The sequence below is a fragment of the Lepidochelys kempii genome, chromosome 2, assembly GCF_965140265.1.
Source record: "Lepidochelys kempii isolate rLepKem1 chromosome 2, rLepKem1.hap2, whole genome shotgun sequence".
Taxonomy (NCBI): Eukaryota; Metazoa; Chordata; order Testudines; family Cheloniidae; genus Lepidochelys; species Lepidochelys kempii.
In genome coordinates this window covers 263,220,911-263,241,968 of record NC_133257.1, presented here as the reverse complement: position 1 = coordinate 263,241,968, position 21,058 = coordinate 263,220,911, and the positions used below count along the sequence as shown (strand labels likewise).

Sequence of the window (21,058 nt, the reverse complement as noted above, 5' to 3'; positions counted from 1 at the left end):
TAAACTGCTTGTGTGCGACTTTCGAACTGGCACATCTGGCAGAAGTCGCGGAATCCTCCTTATACCTCGCATTCAATGCGTCGATGTGCATTTGCCATACAGAGGTCACCAGAAAGGACAGGTGGTGCCCCAGAACTACCCACCACCCTCCCCAGTGCACCCAGTCTCCAGAAGTGTACAAAGAAAGAGCTAGTATGTTTTGCTTTGCAGGATCGTAAAGCTATTTAAAAAAAAAAAAAGAGGGGAAAAAAACACCTTCCCTCCCGCACTGTTCCCCACCCCACCGCTCACCCACCCACCCAGAAGAAAAGTATGCCAACAGGCCAGGCTGGACGGTAGTTATCTGTTGATTAGGAAAAGATCCCTTCCCAGTAGATGCACATGAACACCTTAAATATTAGTGGCTACTATTTGAGAAGACGCTCCAATGATAGTCCTTCCTGGAAGGTCACATGGCTCTTGTTACACAACCATCTATTTATCCTTGAAAGCCAAGGAAAAAAAAAAATTAGCCAGTCAGCCTTCCTCCCTTGAAAGCCAGATATGGGTTATAAAACTAGTGACAATCACTACCACTAGACAAAGACTGCTACCAAAAAAAAAAAAAAACAAAACACACCACACAAACAAAAATGCCCTCCACTCTCCAGTGTTTCCTTAGAAAGCTTCGTTAAGGCATTTACCAGCCACTTCTGATCCCAGCAGTGTTATATGACCGAAGAACATTGCCACATCAAGTACTAGGTTGTAAGTATCCTCTTTAAAAAAAGGGGACGGTTGTCATCTAGTTCACAGCATTGGAGCTCTCGGCCATTGCATTTGGCTTGTTTCTTTGTCCGCCGTTGGGTAGAACCATATGTTCACTCGGCATTTGGAATCCCATGGTTTGTTACCTTTAAAAATATGGTTCTCAATCTAGTGGTTAAAAAAAGGTTAAAGTCATGGGGTCTTATATATAGCTTGTGCCATGTTCTAGAATAAATGGAATGCTGACTAGTAAAATAAAATCTTCGCCAAAAGGTCCGATCCAGTCCAGAATCAAGTCAGCCTTGCCTTCTGAGATGCAACGGAATTGATATGGTCATAAGCTGACTATCAAAACAAAATAAGTTCCAATTCAGCCTAGATAAAGGCTAAAGAGTCCTCATTTGGGTTTTTGAAGCAGCTGCCACAGGGTGAGTCTAATCAACAAGCAGTGAAAGAGAAATTAACCCTATACAAAATGAAAAGTGAAAGGTCTGCTAGTGGTTTTATTTTTTCAATAAAGACAGTGATAGTGCTAAAAACCTGCATCTGAAGAACATGTGAAGAGGACGAGTGTCTGATCAGACTGAAGGGGGCGAGTGTGTCTTGGAACTCTTCCCAAATTTTTTGTTGTCTGCAACATGGCAAGCTGGAGGGACCTCAACATTTCTGAAGCTATGTTCACTGATCAAAAAACACTGATATGGAGCCAGAGTTAAGATGGACAAAGAGCTACCCTCAAAAGTGGGTCTGAGCTTCGTATGCTAGATCTGCAGAAATTCCACTAGAGGAACAATTGGTACTCTCTATGCTTTACCCACCCCCTATCTTTAGAAAGCCACTACTACCTTGACCACAACTTTTCAAGGCAAAAAGATCCTAAGTCAGTTTCTCTTGTTCATTTGCTTGGCTGTCTGGACAGTCGGGTAGATTTCCAGGAGTTTTGCAGAGGACTGGTGAAATAATCAACCCCTCAAGGTAAGTGAGTGATCTATCAAGCTGATGGGTTCATGGACAGCTTTGGTGAGGGTCTACTGGTACCTAACCCCAATGGTGACAGGCACTTATTTCCACACGGTTGGACCTCATGGTTAAAATTCAGTCTACAGGAAAAAAAAAAAACAAAAAAAAACAAAAAACAAAAAACAGCAACACAGCTGGGTCACCTGTACCCTACAAAGTGCTTATGTCTCAACATAGCTTTCAGATCCTAGAACGTCAGTCAAACCCTGTTTGTCTCCATGTGTAGTTCTCATAGATCACGATCTCCCACCACAGAGGACATCCATTAGGCAGAGCATGCATTAGTCTTTGCAGGTATAAACTTCTTCTCGTTGAGTACACTGCTTGCACTCAACGTAGCAGCACCAGCGAACCTGGCACTGGCATGGCCGCGTGACCACCCTGCTCTGTGTGTTGTGACCTCGGCCACAGCAAATGCTCTCGCAGTTCTTGTCCTTGTAACATTTCCTTCCTGAAGTCCCAGGTGAATACCTGCTCATCAGACAGAAACTGGGGGAATCGTCAATGTAGACGAGATCTGTAGTCCTTGGGATTTGATCGCTGTGGCCAGGGGTGGATTTCTTGGGTGGCGAGATGTCCCCTTCCCCCGTGGCCTCGTTGGTGGTGCTGCCCACTTTGAGGGACGTCTCATACTTCTGCTTCAGCTGCTTGCCGATCTCATGGAACGGAGAGAGCTGCCGCCAACAAGTTCGGACAGTGCAGGATCCGGACACACCATGGCACTTACAAGTAGTCTCCACGCCAGCTTTGATGACCTGCAAATAGAAGAATGCAGTCAAAAGAGAAAGTCAGTCACTTATGGGAGCACAAGAAATGTAACCACAGAGCGAGCAAACAGTCTACAGGCTACCCTGTGAAACCATGAAATCATGGCAATTCAAGAGCGATCTCCTGGCTGGAGCAGGAAACTGGGGGCATACAGTTCTTTCCCTGGTTCTGTCACACTGATTTTAGACAAGTCATTTAACTCTTCTGTATCTCAGTTTCCCTGGCCTCCCAGGTGAGTTGCAATGCTTGGCTAGTTAATATCTGAAGTGGTTAGAGATCCTGCAGTACTAACCTGGAGTTTCTTGTTACCCATTATATTTGCACAGGTAGACTTTTCAAGCTGGGATGAATCAGAAGTTGTATATTGCAGTGGGATCATTCCTGTGTCCATGAATAACTATAATGTTCACCTTGCTTATCATTTTTACCATTTGCCCTTCCATGGTAAGTTACCAACAACTACTAGTGGTTAAGCAAAAAAGTATTTCTAAGACTCATTTGGGTAGGTTAAATGTAATCCTTTGTTACAAGTCTTAGATTCATACCTCTAGTAGCCCCCTGTTGGATTCTAGAGTTCAGTCTTTCTACAGTGGTGGTCCATAGACCACCAGTGGTTTGCATGATACTTGCTGGTCACATTGTGCAGGCTTTCCTCCATTTCCAGTAACTACATTGCAATTAAAGACAGCTAAACACTTCCCGCATCTAATCACAGGCAGATAAGCAATCATGAATAGAGGGGGAGCACCCACAGGAGTTGCGGGCTACACTTCGAAAAAAGTTTGAGCCTATTAGGCCAATTTCAGATGCGTCACTTACAGTAATTTTAGTGCGACGATGCTGGGGGGGGAGAGAGCACGCGCGAGTGCACAAGGATGCTAGATTCCAAATTGGCAGCATCTAGGAACACCAGAGAAGCAGCTCACTAGGTTTCAGACCATACTACACACTGTCCTACTGGTAGGCATGAGGTTCTAGAGGGATTTAAGTGTCTATTCTCAGGTTGAGCATACAGAGAACGAGTTACTGTGTTTTGAAGCAGGGTAAGAGAGGAAGCAGGAGAAAGCTACTGTAAAATCAGTAGCCCTGTAGAACCTCACAGCTGTCATTACGCTCTACTCAAAACTTCATGACTGGAATTCCACCTCTGCCACAACCTTCCTGCTCCAGAAAGCATAGGGTCCCTATCACATGAGGGCACAGAACCCGCATCACAGGGCAGCACCTATGGAAACACAGTTGAGCAGTTCAGACTCCAGCGAGCAGATGCCAACAGCATACAGACACCAGTCAGTTGAGTACATCAACAGGACACCTTTGCATACAACCAAGATCGAGGGTTCCCTCCAGTTCATTATCCTATTCTACAGATCGACAGCTCATCCAAAGAGCTGCCAGAACTTACAGCGAGTGGGCACAGGTTCTCACAAAGTATCACTGCTCACTGGCCAAGTGGAGGCTTAATGAACCATGCTGTAATTTGCTATGAAAATCCAGGACGCTCCTTTGTTCTCTCCTCTCCAAAAGGAGAGGTTCAGATGGGAAAGGATGGAACACATTCACGTATGTGAACACAATGATCTCATTGTGTCAGCTGCAGAGCTGGGCTAATAACTGATTTTTTGGTTCACTGGCAGTTTTTAAAAAAGTTTGCTTTGTGTCAAGCTGAAACCAACATTTTTGGGGAAGGAAGCAAAGGGCTAGATTCACAGAGGAAGTAAGCACCATTAACAAAAGGGAGAAGGAGATGTCCCCCCACCCCCATACCTGTAACCACTGGGCTCTTGGGTATTTGCCTGGGATGCAAGACCCAGTTTGAATCCCTGCTCTGGAGTAAGAACTGGAAACTGTTAACCACCGGGATAGGGGGCCATCACCACTTTGTGAATGGCTCCTACAACCCCTTATGAGTTTAGTCCAAAAAGCGGGGGGGGGCAAAACATTGTTGTGGAAAGGACTAAACCATTTCAAGATTTCTGAACCGGCCCCCTGGGCTGAAGCAGTTTTCCAAAATAGACACCAATTGGCAAAATGTTTCAGTCAACTCAAATCAGCATTTTTCAGTGAAAAAAGGTTTCACCTAGCCCGAGTCACCACCTGGGGTTAATAATTCCCCTATTCAATGCTACAGGCAAGGACGAAGTCTTTAAAAACCTGGAGCCTTCAGAAGCAATTCTGCATACGTCACTAGGCTATAGGTCATTACCTGTGCAGGGTCAGATTCCCTCCCAATTATATAGTGTATGGTACTCCAGAGACCTCAATGGCGTTCTCAAAATCCAGTTGATGTAAGAGGCTTGAGGGGTCCAAGCCTCAGTCTGAGTGATCCAAAAGAGTGGGAACTATGAGGAAGTTCAGTGGGGGTAGAAGCCTGTGGCTTCATATAAGAGGCATATTAATGGATACAGCTACTTGTTCTCTAGGGACATTGTAGTCATGTGGAAAGACCCATAATGATGAGCACTTCCATTCCTATCCCATAGATCTGTAATGGGCCTCTCTGTGCTCAGTGGGATGCAGGATACACAGGGCCTATACCAGGGGTTCTCAGGACAAATTTTTTGGTGGCCTCAGAGTATGGCCACCAACTCTGGCTGGTGGCCGCTCTTGCCCTTTTTCCTAAAACACTTAAGTAGCTTAGGAAAAATCAAATATGCACATTGCAATCTTTGTCATTTATTTACTGACAGCTAGTAAGTCTGTTGTGAAAAGTGAGAGATTAGCAAACATACAAGTATCACTTTCCACAGCAGACTTACTCAGCCCAGGCAAGCCTGGGGACAAATTAAACCCTGGGGGAGGGCCAGGGGACATGGGTGGGGGAGTTAGTGAGGCCTGAAGCCAGAACCCAAAGTCCTGCAGCTGGGGCCCATGGATGGAGTCAGAAGCCATATGGCTGGACCCTGCCGCCACAGAGCCAGTGCCCAGGGCTGGATCCAGAAGCCAGAGCCTGCTGCCCCCTGCCAGCCACTCCTGAGCTGAAGCCCAAGCCAGAAGCCTGAGCCCCACCACCCCTGGGAAGGTGGGGAACGCACCGGCTGCCTGCTCCTCCAGTGTTGTACCCCAGGTGACTACAGAGGGGGACAGGGCCCCAACCCCTGCTGGCAGCCCCAGCAACCAACACTAAGGTAGTGCATCTGGGGAGGGGGGCACTATTTTGCCCTCCCCATCACAGCCCAGGAAGCTGTGGCTGCAAGAAAAGCCCCAGGTGGCTGCATTTAAGAAACACCAGCCTTTATGGTATTTTGCCTCCATTCCACAGTAGAGCCACAGTTTAAGCTCTTCTGGCCCTTCCAGGGGTAGGATGTGACCCAGAGTGCGATGGCAAGTGAGGCCGGGAATCAAAGCCCACTAGTTTGCAAAGAGTCTATGGCGGAGCGGCAGAGCCATGAGCACACTATGCAGGTTTGCGGAAAACTTCAGCACACCAGTGACTCATGTGGCCTCTTTGGCCATTTTTATTCTCCCATCTCCTGCTTCCCTCCAAGGCATGCTAGTTGGGCAAATCTTGGAGCCTTTTGGAATCAGAGAATCTCAGGGTTGGAAGGGACCTCAGGAGGTCAACTAGTCCAACCCCCTGCTCAAAGCAGGACTAATCCCCAATTTTTTTTCCCTCCAAGATCCCTAAATGGCCCCTTCAAGAATTGAACTCACAACCCTTGCTTTAGCAGGTCAATGCTCAAACCACTGAGCTATCCCTCCCCTCTTTCAGCACAGTATGTTACAGAGCGAGCCTACACAATCTTGTGACAAAAAGGTCAGGATCCTCATAATTATCCCCACTGTACAGATGGGGAAACTGAGGCAGGGAGGTGAAATTACTTATCCAAGTCACCCAGCAGGCCACTGGCAGAGCCAGGAACAACCCAGGTCTCCTCAGTGGGTCACAACCCTGGGGGTGGGAAAACCAACTGCTTTTCAAAGAGGCCACAGTTGCACGATTTCAAGCCCCCCCCACACAAAGGAGGGGCAGTTCCACTTGAGTCCTTCTCCTTCCCACCCCCAGCTTTGAGTTTGAAGGACGCTGGGAAGCCCTGCAAATTGAAACCAAAACTGACACCTTTGTACGGGGTCTCGTGTCAGATTCTGCCCTTGTTTAAACCCATCGACTTCTGTGGGGCTGCAGGGGTAGCGTCTGGCCTGGAGGCGAGGTGTTTATTTCTTTACTCGAGTGTCCTCAGTCTTCCACTATCGCATTCTGTGGCTGCGGAAAGGCTGATGTCAGGGGATGGAGACATCCGAAGCAGGATGTGATTTCGGAGAAGGGCTGGGGCGGGAATGGAAAGACCGACAGTATCTATTTCCAAGGTGTACACACACCAGTCAACCTAGGGAGTTCTTCCCGTTACAGCTTTAATTTGTACACAGGCTGTTCTTACTTACTGCACGTCGAAATAATTTGGAGCTCAGGAGGAGCAGGGGCTGGGCAATGGAAGGAATGTGTTTTCGCAGGAGATAGGAGGTATGGGAGGGAAGATGGCAGGACGCAGGGAGGCCCAGTGCTGCAGGAAAGGAGGTTGCTGCAGAAGTCGCCTGGTTTAATAGAGGAAGCCGGAGGCGGCCAGCACTAGGTGACTGCAAGGAGGGGGGAATACAGGCCAAGTTCTCAGCTGGAACAAAGCGCCATTGCTCCACTGACTGATTTAGCCGAGTGGAGGATCTGGTCCAATTTGAAGGCATTATTTACCAGACTGTCCCAGAGAGACTTCTTATTGCTGGAGCCCATCCCCCTTAGAAAGGGCTAGGTAACCTACTCCACCCATCCCTCTCCACAGGGGGGTTGAGCCCTGCAACTACTTTGTAGCTGCTGGGAAAACCAAGAGGACACCTTAATTGGACAGTCGTGGGTAGCCTGTACTTTTCATGGATTGGAATAATCTTTTTATAGTTCTGGTTCTTCCCCCCTACCCCAGAGGGCAATAAAACGCCCAGCTCCATATTTTCCACGAGAGAGGCTTTGTTTTTACTTTAAACGGACAAGCTATAACCATCCCTTAAAACAGCAAAGCAGAACACAGTCTGTTTTATAAGCTCCCTCCTGTAAAAGGTACCACTGCTGAGCACTCTTCCTTTGGGCCATCTGGCTTTACTCAGTGTCTTGAAATCAACCTTCACGCCCCCCTCCCACCCATGACGGTGTCAGCCTACGTTATAGCCCCACAACAGCAGATGACTGGCTTAAATCCATTTCCCCGACCAACGGGTTCTTAGTTACTTGGCGGCATGAATCCACCACATGCAAATCTGCAATAGGTCATGGACTTGGGAGCTGGGGCCTGGCCCAATCCTGATATTACAGTCATTTTTAGAAAGATGCTTCGCATCGTATGGCCTTAAGCAAACCCCAGCCAATGGTCACACTTCATTCCTGTGACAGCCAAGACCTTCTCAAATGCAATCCAATAATACACAGTAGCATTCAAACAAGTGACGGGTTACAGAGAGCGATGTGTTACTGCTTACAGTGCTCAGCTGGGCCAGCTTGGTCAGAAGCTGTTACACGCTATGTGCCAAACTGTCTAGCCAACTCCGCAAGAAATCCCACAACGTTAGACAAGAGCACACAGAACACATTTCAAAACACTAAGAGAGAGCCCCTATGCTTGCTCTCCTGCAGTCACTTCAAACTGGTTCTCCCCCCACACCCCACTCCCCCAGCGAAAACTGAAACAAGTTCTTATACCTGACTTCATGCCCAGACCACCAGTGTGCTGGGCAAAGCTGACGAGAGAGGCTTGCATAAGGTCTGTACTGCAGTCACTTCACGCTCCTGGAGCAAACTCCTGAGGCTGCTGGTTCTCCTCCTCACTCCTACAACCCACTCCCTTGTGCTCCGGCAAGCAACCCAGTGCGTGAGATTATCTACCTCTGGCACCCCACTGTTGACTTGGCTGGTGAGTAGGATCCTGTATAATGTGATTGTGCCAGATGTATTCAGATCCATTTAAAAGATGCTTGTTGGACACTCTTGCAGTATCAGACGGGATGGACAATTTGACCACCTTGGCCCATCTCTGCAGGTATGCCAGCAGCACTGGAGGAAACGCAAGACCCTATGGCACCCCCTAGAGGGCAGGCAAGTGCAAAGAATGCAGGCTGCAAGGCTTTATGGGTGCAAGCCTTCACTGCAGGGCCAAAGGTGAGTGGAGATTTATCATGTCTGGCTGAGGTTTTTGTGTTTGATAGAGGTGGGTCTGTTGGAGAAGAAACACGGCAGTTTATGAACTATAAGTATTGAAACCACCAGACAAACCTGGCAACATTGTCCTGATCTCCCTGCCAGCCCCACGGTTACCCACAGCCAGGACTACTCAGCCCTGGCACAGGGTGGAACTGAGCATCAAGTTTCTACTCCCCTATTTTTAACGAGCGTACCAGTTCCTCTATTCCAGAAGGGTGCATTTACAGTGCTGGTGCATAACAGGGACACATACCAAGCTCCCCATAAAATTTCTTCTGGGGCTCGTGAAGATTCAAGAATCTTACGAGGTGGCTACAGTGAAAATCCTAGTGAGCTTCCTCTCGCAGCCACCCTCCCTCACTGCCAATCAGTCACACCTCATGGAAGTCTTCCATGGAAAGCCATGGCTTGGGGGTCTCACCACATTGCAAGAGAGGCAGCCAGGAGAGGGCACCTGCTGGTGGACAGGTCTGCGCGGTGCTGGAGAATGGATTCCAGTGCCAAGGCCCCTGGGACAGAAGCGTAGCCAAGAAGGAGCAGTAGCAATGCCAGCTCATTCAGGCCGGTTGCCGTAACTTGACGGTGGGAGGGGAGAGAAGGGGGATGGCACGTGTGGCTTGAATAGGATTTCTGCAGCGTGTTAGGTCAGGTTACCTCACACTTTGTAGTTTAGAGAAGGGAGTGTCGATTGGAACACATACGAGCTAGTTGAGCGGAAGCCCATGGGGAGCAGAGTTACCCGCTTTGCCCCCATCTCTCACAGACTTACTCTGATCTTGCATCTACCACTGGGGTCCTTTTACATCAGAAATATTTCAGCTGTGATACTAAGGTGATGCAAGTTCGCACAGCAGGTTGGGGCAGAACCAGGAACAGAAGCCTGGTTGCTCTATGCCCAGGCCTTTGCTTGATGCACTCGACCACACTGCCTTCAACACCACTGGATTTACGGGGGAAGAGAACTTCTTTTAAATAGAGTTTTCTCTGTCCTCTAAATCATCAGGGATGGTCACAGCTGGAGATGGGACACTGAGCAGGCCAGGGCTCTGAGGTGGCAGAGCATAGTCTCTCTCTCTCTCTAGTGCTTCGCTGGCTGGTTCTTGCTCACATGCTCAGGGTCTAATGGAAAAGGAGGACTAGTGGCACCTCAGACACTAACCAGTTTATTTGAGCATAAGCTTTCGTGAGCTACAGCTCACTTCATCGGATGCACCACCCTATGTGGGATAAGGAAGGAATTCTCTCCCAGGTCAGACTGGAGAGGCCATGTGACTTTTGCCTTCCTCTGCAGCGTGTGGATGCGGGTCACTTGCCAGGATTATCTGGGCGTCTCTCACTTAATCCCCTTTAAGGATGCATGGGAAGAGGATTAGGGTACAACACCACTTCAAGAATTTGGAGCATCTCTGTTGCTCTGGATTAAACAAAGACTGAATGGCTAGCCAACCACAAAAGCAGTTTCTCCTCCCTTACTGTTCACACCTCAACTGCTAGAAGAGGGTCTCATCCTCCCTGATTGAGCTAACCTCGTTATCCCTAGCCTGATTCTCGCTTGCATATTTATACCTGCCTCTGGAAATTTCCACTATATGCCTCCGAAGAAGTGGGTATTCACCCATGAAAGCTTATGCTCCAATACATCTGTTAGTCTATAAGGTACCACAGGACTCTCTGCCTCTCATCTGTTCACACAGCAGCTAACTGATTATCCAGCACTGGAGGACCCCACTTCTGACACACACTCGGGGAAGAGGGATCACAGCAGAGCACCACTCTGCAATGCAGTGGCATAATCCTTCCCACAACAGCAGCACCTGTAGCCTACGCTTGGTCGCCAGCTAAAGTCCAGTCTAAAAAAAAAAAAAATTAGAGTTTTGGACATTCTGCAAACAAGCTTGCAGTTTTAGCCAAAACGCTGAGCACAGATCCCCATTCGCCCCCCACTAGGCAATCAACCGTTGAATGGTTTTAAACCAGTTCCTGGAATTGTCTAAACTCAGGAGCTGGGCACATAGTCATGGGAATTTAGACTGTTTTATTCTTAGAGCTCAGCCTGCAGCTCTCTAACTCAGATCAATAACCTGCTCCTCACACTTTTCCAGGTGTGGATTCAGACACGTGTTCAGAACAGGGAAAGAAAAATCCAAGAGGTATATGCTAACAGAACTTCCCTTTAGATGGTCATTCTAGAAACAATAACTGCATCTGTTTCCTCCCCTATCCGCTTTTACATTTAGATTTTTTTTATTATTCAATTTAATGATATTTAGAAGAATGTAACCCAGCTTTAAAGCAGTGTTTTGCACGGAAACTTTAGCTTCAAGATTCTTCCTGATTTGGTTAATGTTTGTAAGCACTTTGTGAGGGATAAGTATTTTTCCTGATGGGTTAACTTGGAAAGAATTCCAGGGGCAAGTTCATGGTCAGGCCTTCCTTTTCAGAATGGCTTTTGCAAGGCAGATCTGAACCTGGAAAAATAAAACGTATGCCTGTATCTTTCTACCTGCAGTTGCCTTGCTAGCCATTTGATTTGTAGGTATAGGTCAGGTAATTGACCCTCCAGATGCCAGTATTTTGCAGGAGCAATTTGCTGCGGATGGAAAAATGCAGGTACAATTTGCAGCCATATGTACCCCTAAAGAATTGCATATGCAACATGCTTGTGTCTTATGCTTTGACTTGTTGAAAGGAGTGATCATTACACATCCTTGCGTGCATTTAGCCTTAGAAACCCTGCCCGACAGCTCTGGAGATGAAATCTCCTTGTCTGCAGGGAATAAAGACAGGTAGAAAAAGGAAGGATTGTGTAGCGATCTGGGCTGTGGGAGTCCTAGGTTCGAGTCCCTGCTCTAGGAGAGGTCCTATGTGACCTTGGATAAGTCACTATGCCTCAGTTACCTTACAGATGGGGATATTAGCACTTCCCCCTTAATGTGCATTCTGGTCAGATAGTTTGACACTCCAGTGATTGGGGCCAGGGACAGTACCCCAGAGAGGGACAGGCTAGACTTCCACCTCAGGCCTCATATGGAGAGGTCACCTCCAGGGGCAGGAGAGCTGACCAGCCAGACCATTCAGTCTGAGAGCTCCCTATGGACACCAACCAAATTCCTCTTTTTTGGCAGTTACAATGGGGCCCAACCACACTCTGGGTGCTGAAAGCCAAAGCCCGGCTATCCGTAGTTGTTACCAGCTGGGGTCCGACATACCCTGTGGGCCTCGAAGGGAAGAGTCACCTGCTGCTAAAGCCACTTCTAGTACAGCAGTCCCCAAACTTTTCATGGTCCTGCCCCTGTCCTTACCCTGATTGTGCACCCCCATCCCAGGAACAGGGCCACAGCTCCTGGGGGGGGGGGGAGGAGGGAGGGGCATGGCACGGACATGGGAAACGGGGCCAAGAACCGAGCCATGGCCAGTGGCCGAGGCTAGGACCAGGCGAAGAACCATGGCTGGCTGGTGCTCCTGCCCTGATCTCTCCCCCACTCCCAAAATGTTCCTCCATGCCCCCTAGGGGGCATGCCCCACAGTTTGGGAACCAGTGCTCTAGTAGGATTCTCCCTCCTATTCCTGCCCTTACAAACATGAGCTTGGGAAAAAAAGAAACACCCCACTGATGCAGAGACCTGAAATAAGCTGGATCCATTTTATAGCCTTCAGCAGCTGGCTTGGGAACAGGCCTTTAGTAGTTGTACATAATCTCAGCAGGCCAAAACCCCTCAACTGGCCTTTCAGGTTACTCCAAAATAAAGCAAGGAAACTTAATTACTGCATGAGGGGGAACAACTTCTGATGGATTTATGGTCTCAAGAGACTGGGCAGTGGGAATTCGCTGCTTTGCAGTTTTTCTGCCTCCTTTGCTCTACACCCTCATCCTCCCTGGTGGAACAGGCCTTTGAATGCACCACCCTGCAGAGGCAGCTGACAGTCACCCACGTTCCTGTCCCCTTCAGCTGACTGGGAGGAAGGGAGAGAGGGCTGGGAACAATGGTCCTTCCTGGGTAGCTGCATCCCCTCTCGTAGTGCCCCTCAGACTGGTAAGGCATGCTTGACCAAACATGCCTCAGGGAAAAGGTCAGGCCTTTGTGGGATTACAGGAATTTAGCAACGCTCCAGAGAGACAGTTGCAAAGTCACGTTTAATGATACTTCGCTGAGAAACATGGAGGAAATTTAATTAAAACATCACTTACTCAAGCCCAGTGGAACTAATTGAGTGTGCTAACATTCTGACTTTTCATTAATGGGTTACAAAAGAGGGGGTGAAGAGGGTGGTGGAATAGCGTCCAGCCTCGCTTTGTAATATAACTGAGCCTCTTCCACTTTGCTGCCAGCCATGGAGCTTTGTGGCGTTGACTTCTTTCAGCAGAGGGTGGTGCGTGGGGAGAATAGCTGAGTGAGCTCAAGTAGATTTGGCAGAGGAAGGGAAATTGCTTTTTTAATAAGTGGGCTATTCAGAGCTCATGCTTCACAATAAAGAGGATGCTGGAGAGGTCCAAAGTCTAATTACCTCATCCTCACGCCAGACAAGCTTGCCCTTTCATTAGCAATTGAGGTCATATGGGAAGCACTTTGCAAGGCCGAACGGGCATAACCAACTCAGTGAGGATTTCAGTCTTTGCGGGAAGTTACAGTTGACACATCAATGGTGTCAAGAAGTGAAGTCAGAACCTCTACCAGAGGCAAAACTAGGGTTTTTGGTTTTATTTTATTTTTTTAAATGGATGGGGTAGAATAATACCACCACCTAGGAATACATGGCACATTTAATAGCCTTTGTCCATGGAGAAGTTGCTCTGTTGACTGGAAGGAGACTAGAGTTTGTTGCCAGCCCAGTGAATTAGGTGCAGTTCCCTTCTGCTGTATCTCAGGCACCCGTGACACATTCTGCCAGGGTTGGGGAGTAGTGTGCGGGGCGGGAGGGGCAATCCATGCTGCTGAGAAGCAGGGAGAGACCACCCAAAATTGGGGTGCACCTTTATCAGATTGTTCCAGTGTCGGTCCATGGCAGGGGTGGAGAGAGCATCTGGGTAGGGCTCTCTTGAAGGCAAGCTATGGGAGGGAGGAGTCTTCTTGCCCACCCCCAAGCCAACCCAAAGCAGACTCTACGGTGCACTACATGGATGCATCTGGTCCACACTAGTTTAACTAAACGGATGCCTTTAAGCCAGGGCAACCCCTAACGTGGACAGTTGTGGCCCAGTGTTCAGGCTCCAAGTCCCAGGCTAGAGCCCTAAAGTTGAATTCCCTGCTCAGCCATAGACTTCCTACGTGACCCTGGGCAAGTCACTGGCTTTCCAATCTGTAAAATGGGGATCACACCTCAGATGAGTGTTGTGAGGGGATAACTACATTAAAGACTGGGAGATGCTCAGATATGACAGTAACAGGGGTCCTACAGGTACCTTAGATATTAAAAGGGAGCTCTATTGCAGTCTCTCAAGTTGGTTTGTGCTAACTCAGATTAAGAGTTGCCTATTTTGAAACAGGGTAGATTCCCCCATTTAGTTAAAAAAAGTCAAGGCACCAGCTGGTTTTCGAGCAGCCCTCCCATCAGAGCTATCAATTTAGCTTTTGGTGCTAGTCAATGGTTGGAGAAGCTGGAGCACAAGAAGCCAGGTCCAGTTTCTTTAGGAAAAGAAAAGGAGGTTGCCAAGAAACATGACCTTGAACTGGATTAATTAACCCTTTATTGGCATCCCCCTCCATGAAGGTATCGGGCTAGAGAGGCTGCCAAAGCAGAGGGTTCCCACACTTCCCTTGACATGCGCACCTAGCTCTCCTTGTTATCCCTGGGAATTAATGCTCAGCTCCATGTTCAAGTGACAAGATGGACACAAGGAAAAAACAGGTTACAAGGAACGCTTCTTATTCTACCCAAAGAACAGCTACAGCCACACCATACCAATAGGTTTAGCCACCAGGTTTTAGTAGTGTTTAGCTCTTATTGTGGCCAACCCAGGGGTAGCATTGCTTCGCCAGCCAGAGTGAACAAAGCCAGGTCAAACAACAGCCTCTTGTCTGCATCTTTAGTTATCATTGAATGATGATGGGGCAAACTATCCTGGCTACGTTAAGCTACATGCAGGCAGGACCAAGTATACCTAGACCATCCCTGACAGGTTTGTCCAAACTGTTCTTAAAAATCCTCCATTGATGGGGATTCCACACCTTCCCTGGGAAGCCTATTCCAGAGTTTACAGAATATTTATCTGAATATCTAATCCAAGTCTCTCTTGCTGCAGAAGGTGGGAAGCTTCTCAAAAGCTCCGCAGGAGGCATCTTAGTCCTGACAGCAACAGCGTGCAATTCTGCTCCTCCTGAGGGGAGGTGCTCATGCACCCTGGCAGTGGCCATGGTATTATCAAGAGGTAACCAGATGTGATCAAGTCCAGAAGATGGGGAGGGGAGACTTCCTCTGATTCCATTTCAGACCCAACTGTAGGGAGGTGAAAGGCAAAGTGAATTAACCCAGACCATCCCTTAACTCCCCCAAGAGCCGATTTCCACAGGAGCCAGATTGGGTGGCTGGAAGGAGCAGTCTCTCACCTTCATGCCCACAAGGTTGTTGTGAAAGTCCACCCTGGCTCGCAGGTCCTTGTTGGATTTCTTCCCTAGGAACTCCTTGACAAACTTGTTGCTGTACTTGAGGTTGTCACCACAACCGCCCCACTGCCAGGCCTCTCGGTTTTCCAAATCGGGGGCCTCGTCGCAGGTGCAGCGCTCCATGCGCCCAGCGCTGCAGGCCTTGGCCATGGCGTGGGTGAGCCCGGCCGAGGAAATAGCATAAAGGAAGGCTGTTTCCTTAAAACCTAGGAGAGGAAGAGAAAGGACAGTGTTACTTTGTGGCAGGACTGCCTTGCTGGACACAGTTATCTCCAATGGACTTGACTGACGGGATTAAGTTATCGCCAAAAGCATTACTCCACACAGGGTTATATGACAGAGTGAAATATTGGAGAATATAAAAACAATCTTTCTGTGGCAGAGAAGTGAGGAGAGAAAGGACAGATCAGCACTCAACCTGCAGCTCTCATCCTATGTGTGGCTAAGGCCTTGTTTACACGAGCAAACCCTCCTAGTGTAGCTACTCCAGCAAACCCTCCTAGTGTAGACGCAGTTTATACTGTCATAAAAAGGGCTTCTACTGGCATAGCTCACTCCAGTTCCCTAGGAAAGAAGCTATGCTGGCAAAGACACTTATACTGCTATAAACTATATCTACAGTAGGGCTTTTTAACTGGCATAGCTATGCCAGTTAAAACAAAGAAAAACCACTCATACCAGCATAGGTATGATGGTTAGGAATTGTTAGTATAGACCAGGCCCATACCTAAATCAGAGGGGAAGGAGGAGGGAAAGTGTTGGGGTTTTTTTTTGGGGGGGGGGAGGGTGGGATGGCATCTGTGAAGATCCCCAGCCTCCAAAACCAGCAGAGGAACAAGTCAAAATCCTCATTAAGTAATCCACAAACAACAAATTTGAGGTCAGCAAGAGCTTCATGACCATGACTGTGTTGCACAGCAGAACCACTTGCAGTTAAATGGTTACAGTGGGGAATATGAACAAGACTTTCTGCTCCAGAAGCACATGAGCTCAAGGAACTAGGTATGTTATTATTCCTTATAAATATCCAAAGAGTTGAGCAGGGAGGAGAGCGACCTACACAGCAGCTGGCCCATTACCAAAAGGCACGGTCACATTTGACAAGTGTCATGTGCATGCACACCCCCACACAACGTAGCGACTGTACCCATTTTACAGTTAATTAAACTGAGGCACAGACAGGTTAAGTGACTTGGATCAAGATTACGCAAGGAGCTGATGAAGACAGAAATGGCTCCTAGGTCCCCTACTATCAAGACAAAGCTACTGCATGTTTGAGATCCGATCCCAGAATTCCGTTCTGGATCAGACTCAAGAATCCCTATCTTGTGAATCACTCAAGCAAAGGGTGAGACAGTGGCTAGTGTCTGTCAGTCGGTCACCCAAAGACATGAAGGTTCACACTGCTAGAGGGGATCGGGCAGTGGCCATGCAAAGCAGTCGTTTCAGGAGTGAGATTACATGGTGCTGGGCCAGCACCAGTTTTAGCATTGCAGGGCATTCCCAGATCCATGGATTTCTAGGGACACAGCACTATGTAAGAGTCATGTTGACAGCAAGGGCCTACTGGAAGTCTGAACTTGGGAGACGCAGGTTCCATTTCCTGCTTTACTACAGACTTCCTGTGTGACCTTGGGCATGCCGCTTGGCCTCTCTGCCTCAGTTCCCCATCTGAACAATGAGGATAACTGCACTGCCCTACATCACTGGGGTGTTGGGAGGATAAACACAAGAGATTGTGAAACACAGAGATCTGCTGATGGAAGGCTCTGTCTAGGAGCTGGGCATTATATTGTCATAGCCCAATGTGATGGGGTGTTGAGCCCACACCAGCCCTGAAGGGGTTAAGGTGGCCCAGAAGCCTCTGGACAGGAGGCCCAGGGATTTATAAATACTAATTGCTGATGAAGCCCAGCTGGGGGAGAAGCTGTAGTAGCAGGAGAAGGCTGCAGGGACACCAGTCTGCCGTCAGAGAGACCAGGTGGGAAGGAGGAAGCTCAGGGGGAAGAATGAGCCCCGGAAGAAGGGTCAACCCCTGTGGGGAAAGAATGCCTTGCCTGAGAAGGCAGGGTAGGAAGAAGCCCAAGGAAACGGCAGGAAGGAAACTGTTGGGGTTGGCTGCTGATTATAGGGTTCCTGGCTGGAACCCAGTGTAGAGGGTGGGCCTGGGATTCCCCTACCAGCCACTGGGAAGTGGCACAGAACTGCTGGAGGTGCCCTCCATACAGTTGGTCCTGTGTGAGGCTGATATTCTGGAAGTGGGGACCATGGAGTGACCTAAACAGAGGGCTGAGCTCTGAAGAGAGCACTGAATTATGGGAAGAGACCACCACCACCACAGTAGAGTGGCCATCAGCAGGGGGCACCATATGACAAGAACGCTGCTGTGCCATGCCTAGCCAGGAGGAGGTGCCCTTGGGGTGGGTGAACCCCCCCCCCCCCCATCACCCCTCATTTACTGCAGGCCACACAGAGCTAAACATCTCTACACAGGGTCATTCCCCCCACACACCCAATACGAATGCACAGAGGCATGGCCCCTACGAAAATCCCCAATTCCACCCATTGCAGCATTCGTTGGCTGTTTCTTATCTTGGTACCAGACAGGCTAGACTCTAAAGGTGTTACAAAACCCAACATTCAAAGGGCAGTGGCTGAAGGTGACTGTTGCCCATGCCACATAATCATCACACAACCCCATGATTTGGCCCATCTCAAGCAGGCAAACCTCTGTTAGAGTTGCAGACTTGCTCCAAACATGGCAGGGGTGCTCAGTTGCCGTAAGTGATCCCCGTCACACAGGACAGATTGTGTATTATAGAGCGGCCACTGACAAATGTCAAAATCAATGGGAGCATTCAACACGCCAACATTGGTTTGTGGCAACTTTCTCCTGCTAACTTTTGGATGCGAACAGAACAGAGAAGAAACTGGATTTGGCAGAGAGATTCCTAGATTTGTAGGGTGAAGCAGTGTGCTCCACTGGAGGGATTCCAAACTGCTCAGGTGTGTGTCATAAGCTCCATATAGCTAGAGGTGGTAATCTTTAGATAGGGATAGAGGTGAGTGCTTTTGGAGCAGGACACTGGTCTCTCTGCTGCTGCGAGTGCTATTGTAATGCACACATCTCCTGGGTGTGGTGCTCTGTCCCATCTAGTGGAACTGAGACCACTTAGCCAAGGCTGTCAATCTCTAAGAGGTCCCAGATTCGATCCCACCTGCTGACGGCCAGGGTCTACACTATAAAGTACAGAAATGAGAATTTGCAACCATGTTGTAACCCTTCTGCCAGGTGGAGCCAGCGGCAGCCAGAGCTGGGGTTCCTTTCCATCGATCCAACACAGAACCGGCTCAAGTTCCCACCTAGTAACCTGGGAAAATTACATACCACCCCTGAAGAAAAGGAGGACTTGTGGCACCTTAGAGACTAACCAATTTATTTGGGCATAAGCTTTCGTGAGCTACAGCTCACTTCATCGGATGCATCTGATGAAGTGAGCTGTAGCTCACAAAAGCTTATGCCCAAATAAATTGGTTAGTCTCTAAGGTGCCACAAGTCCTCCTTTTCTTTCTGCAAATACAGACTAACATGGCTGTTAGTCTGAAATATACCACCCCGGGCGCCTCTGAGAGGCAATACTTCCCCTCTTGCAAGCACACAGTCTGAGTGTAGACAAGAAACTTAATAAAAGGAGGGAAGTAACTTGGCATTAATTTGGGAAACCACCACAAACAGGGTTCATAAACACAAACCATGAGAAAAAGACCAACTCCCAAGTAGGTTGGGCAGTGCCCTTTTCCCCTCAGGTTCTTAAGTCCAGCAACCCAAAAGTCCCTTTTACATGCTTGAGCCTTTTCTGCACCTCACTCACAGTTGCTGCTCTTGGTCAGTGCAGACCCAGAGTTCAGAGGTGCATCTGCAGAGTTCACCTCCCACCCTGGGTGTGTGTGTGGATGTGGGGGGACCTCTGCACATCAGTCTCAGTGATTTGCAGCTCTTTTGCATGCTGGGCAGAAACATTGCCTCATCAAGTGATTTCAGCTCTGATTTGTTTTAATTGCTCAAAAGAGACTCCTAATGAACCCTATTTAGCTCTATTCCTTTTAGGAGAAAAGCAGGTTAAGCCAGTCTAGAGAGGACCCCTTGGGAAGGGGGGGGGGCGCGACGCAGGGCAGTGCAGCCTCCTGACCAGGACACCACAACTCCTGTTCCCACCCCCTTTTACTTTCACAGGGCTCTGACATTCAAGCCCCTGCTTAACAAGGTTTTTTCGATGGAGGGTGCCCCCCTTCATTTGGGACAGGTTAAGCACAGTCCTGCTTTCCTGTATTCCTACAATAAATTACAACATTGCTGGGGTGCTGAAATATGGTTACCATTCAGTACGAAGGTCATTTGTACCCAACACCAGCCAAAGTTGATCCTTTGACACAGCTGTAAATGATGAATATGGAAAAAGAGCAGGAGCAAACTGTGGGTGTGTTTATGTAAATACAGTCTCTTCTCCTCCCAGCTAGCTGTCAAGGAAGCATTCCTTCAGACCCTGCTTACAATATAAAGCATGATATTGGAACAGGAGATCAAAAATACACTATGTGGCTAGAGATCCTGAAGGAAACGCCATCAGCCATCAATGTGAAACAGCCAGCAACAGATGTGCTAGAAAAAGGCAACAGGCATTTTTGCATCTGGGTTCTTGGCCTTGTCAATACAATGCTACCCTGGATACACAGGGAGCGCAACAGGCCCCAGATAAAATAGCCCAGGCTCTGTGCACTGCAGGGGGCGTATCAAAACACAGCCTGAAAATTAATTTGGTGAGAAGGGATCATTTGGCTGGCATGCTGCCACGGCACTGCTTAGTGGCAAAACTTCAATGTAAGCTTGCTCCTCTTAGGTTGATTTCACAACCAGCCCATAAAGGTATAAAAGCTTGTTCTCCACTTCTCCCTCCTCCATCCTTTGAGGCTTAGATTCCCAATGCCCACCGGCCTGCGTATCATCTCTCTCCGGCAGCTCAGCCAGTTCAGTCAAGTTCATGTGACATTTGGCTCTGGCCAGAATTAGAGCCATCTCTGCAGTGCACTATTTGATTGCACCAAGATATTTTGTAACAAGATAGACTCTAAATCAATGCAGGCATTCTAACCTCAAGTGTCTGGAGAGCCTGCCATCTACGGTGATCCAGTTTCAGCCATTTCCAGATCACTTGCAAGTCTCCAAAAACGGCATCCAAAGAGGATAATACATACAGTTAAAGGGATTTTTTTTAAAAAAATCGTTAAAAAGGAGCACTTATCTGGAAGTTACAACCCAGTGATCAGGCACTTTTGGTGACCAAATGCAAGATACAGAGAAGACAGGCAAGTTTCTCTCCTCCTTCAAAAGGTGCAGTAGCTCAAAGAAAGTTGGGGGGCGGCTATCTCCATGCTGGCACATTTGAGTAACTGCAGATTACTAGATAACACCTTCCCCTTTGCCCCAGGGTAATGGCTCTTGCAGTGCCGAGACAGGAACCAAGAACTCCCCTTGTAGAGAAGTGAAAGATTCCAAGGGCAGCATATTATGCTACCGGCACAATATCGGCAGGATTTACAGCCTCTGGAGGGCAGAGAATGCCAAAGAAATAAAACATGGAACAACGAGGCAGCAGGCAGACTACTGGAACCTGCAGGGCTGTCATTTGTTATGACAAGCCATGTTTTTAGGCAGCTAAAATTCGAGCACCTTTAATGTGGT

The 21,058-nt window shown here is 48.4% G+C and overlaps 1 protein-coding gene across 1 annotated transcript in view; it reads right to left on the bottom strand.

Moving 5' to 3' along the window:
- Positions 1–306: 306 nt before the first annotated feature.
- Positions 307–21,058, bottom strand: part of WNT9A (Wnt family member 9A) — a 70,005-nt gene continuing 49,253 nt past the window's right edge. The window contains exons 3-4 of the mRNA XM_073329600.1: positions 15,262–15,524; positions 307–2,522 (exon numbers count right to left, since the gene is read on the bottom strand). Coding sequence (XP_073185701.1) covers positions 2,049–2,522; positions 15,262–15,524 — 737 coding nt within the window. The 3' untranslated portion in view covers positions 307–2,048. The remainder of the gene's footprint in view (positions 2,523–15,261; positions 15,525–21,058) is intronic.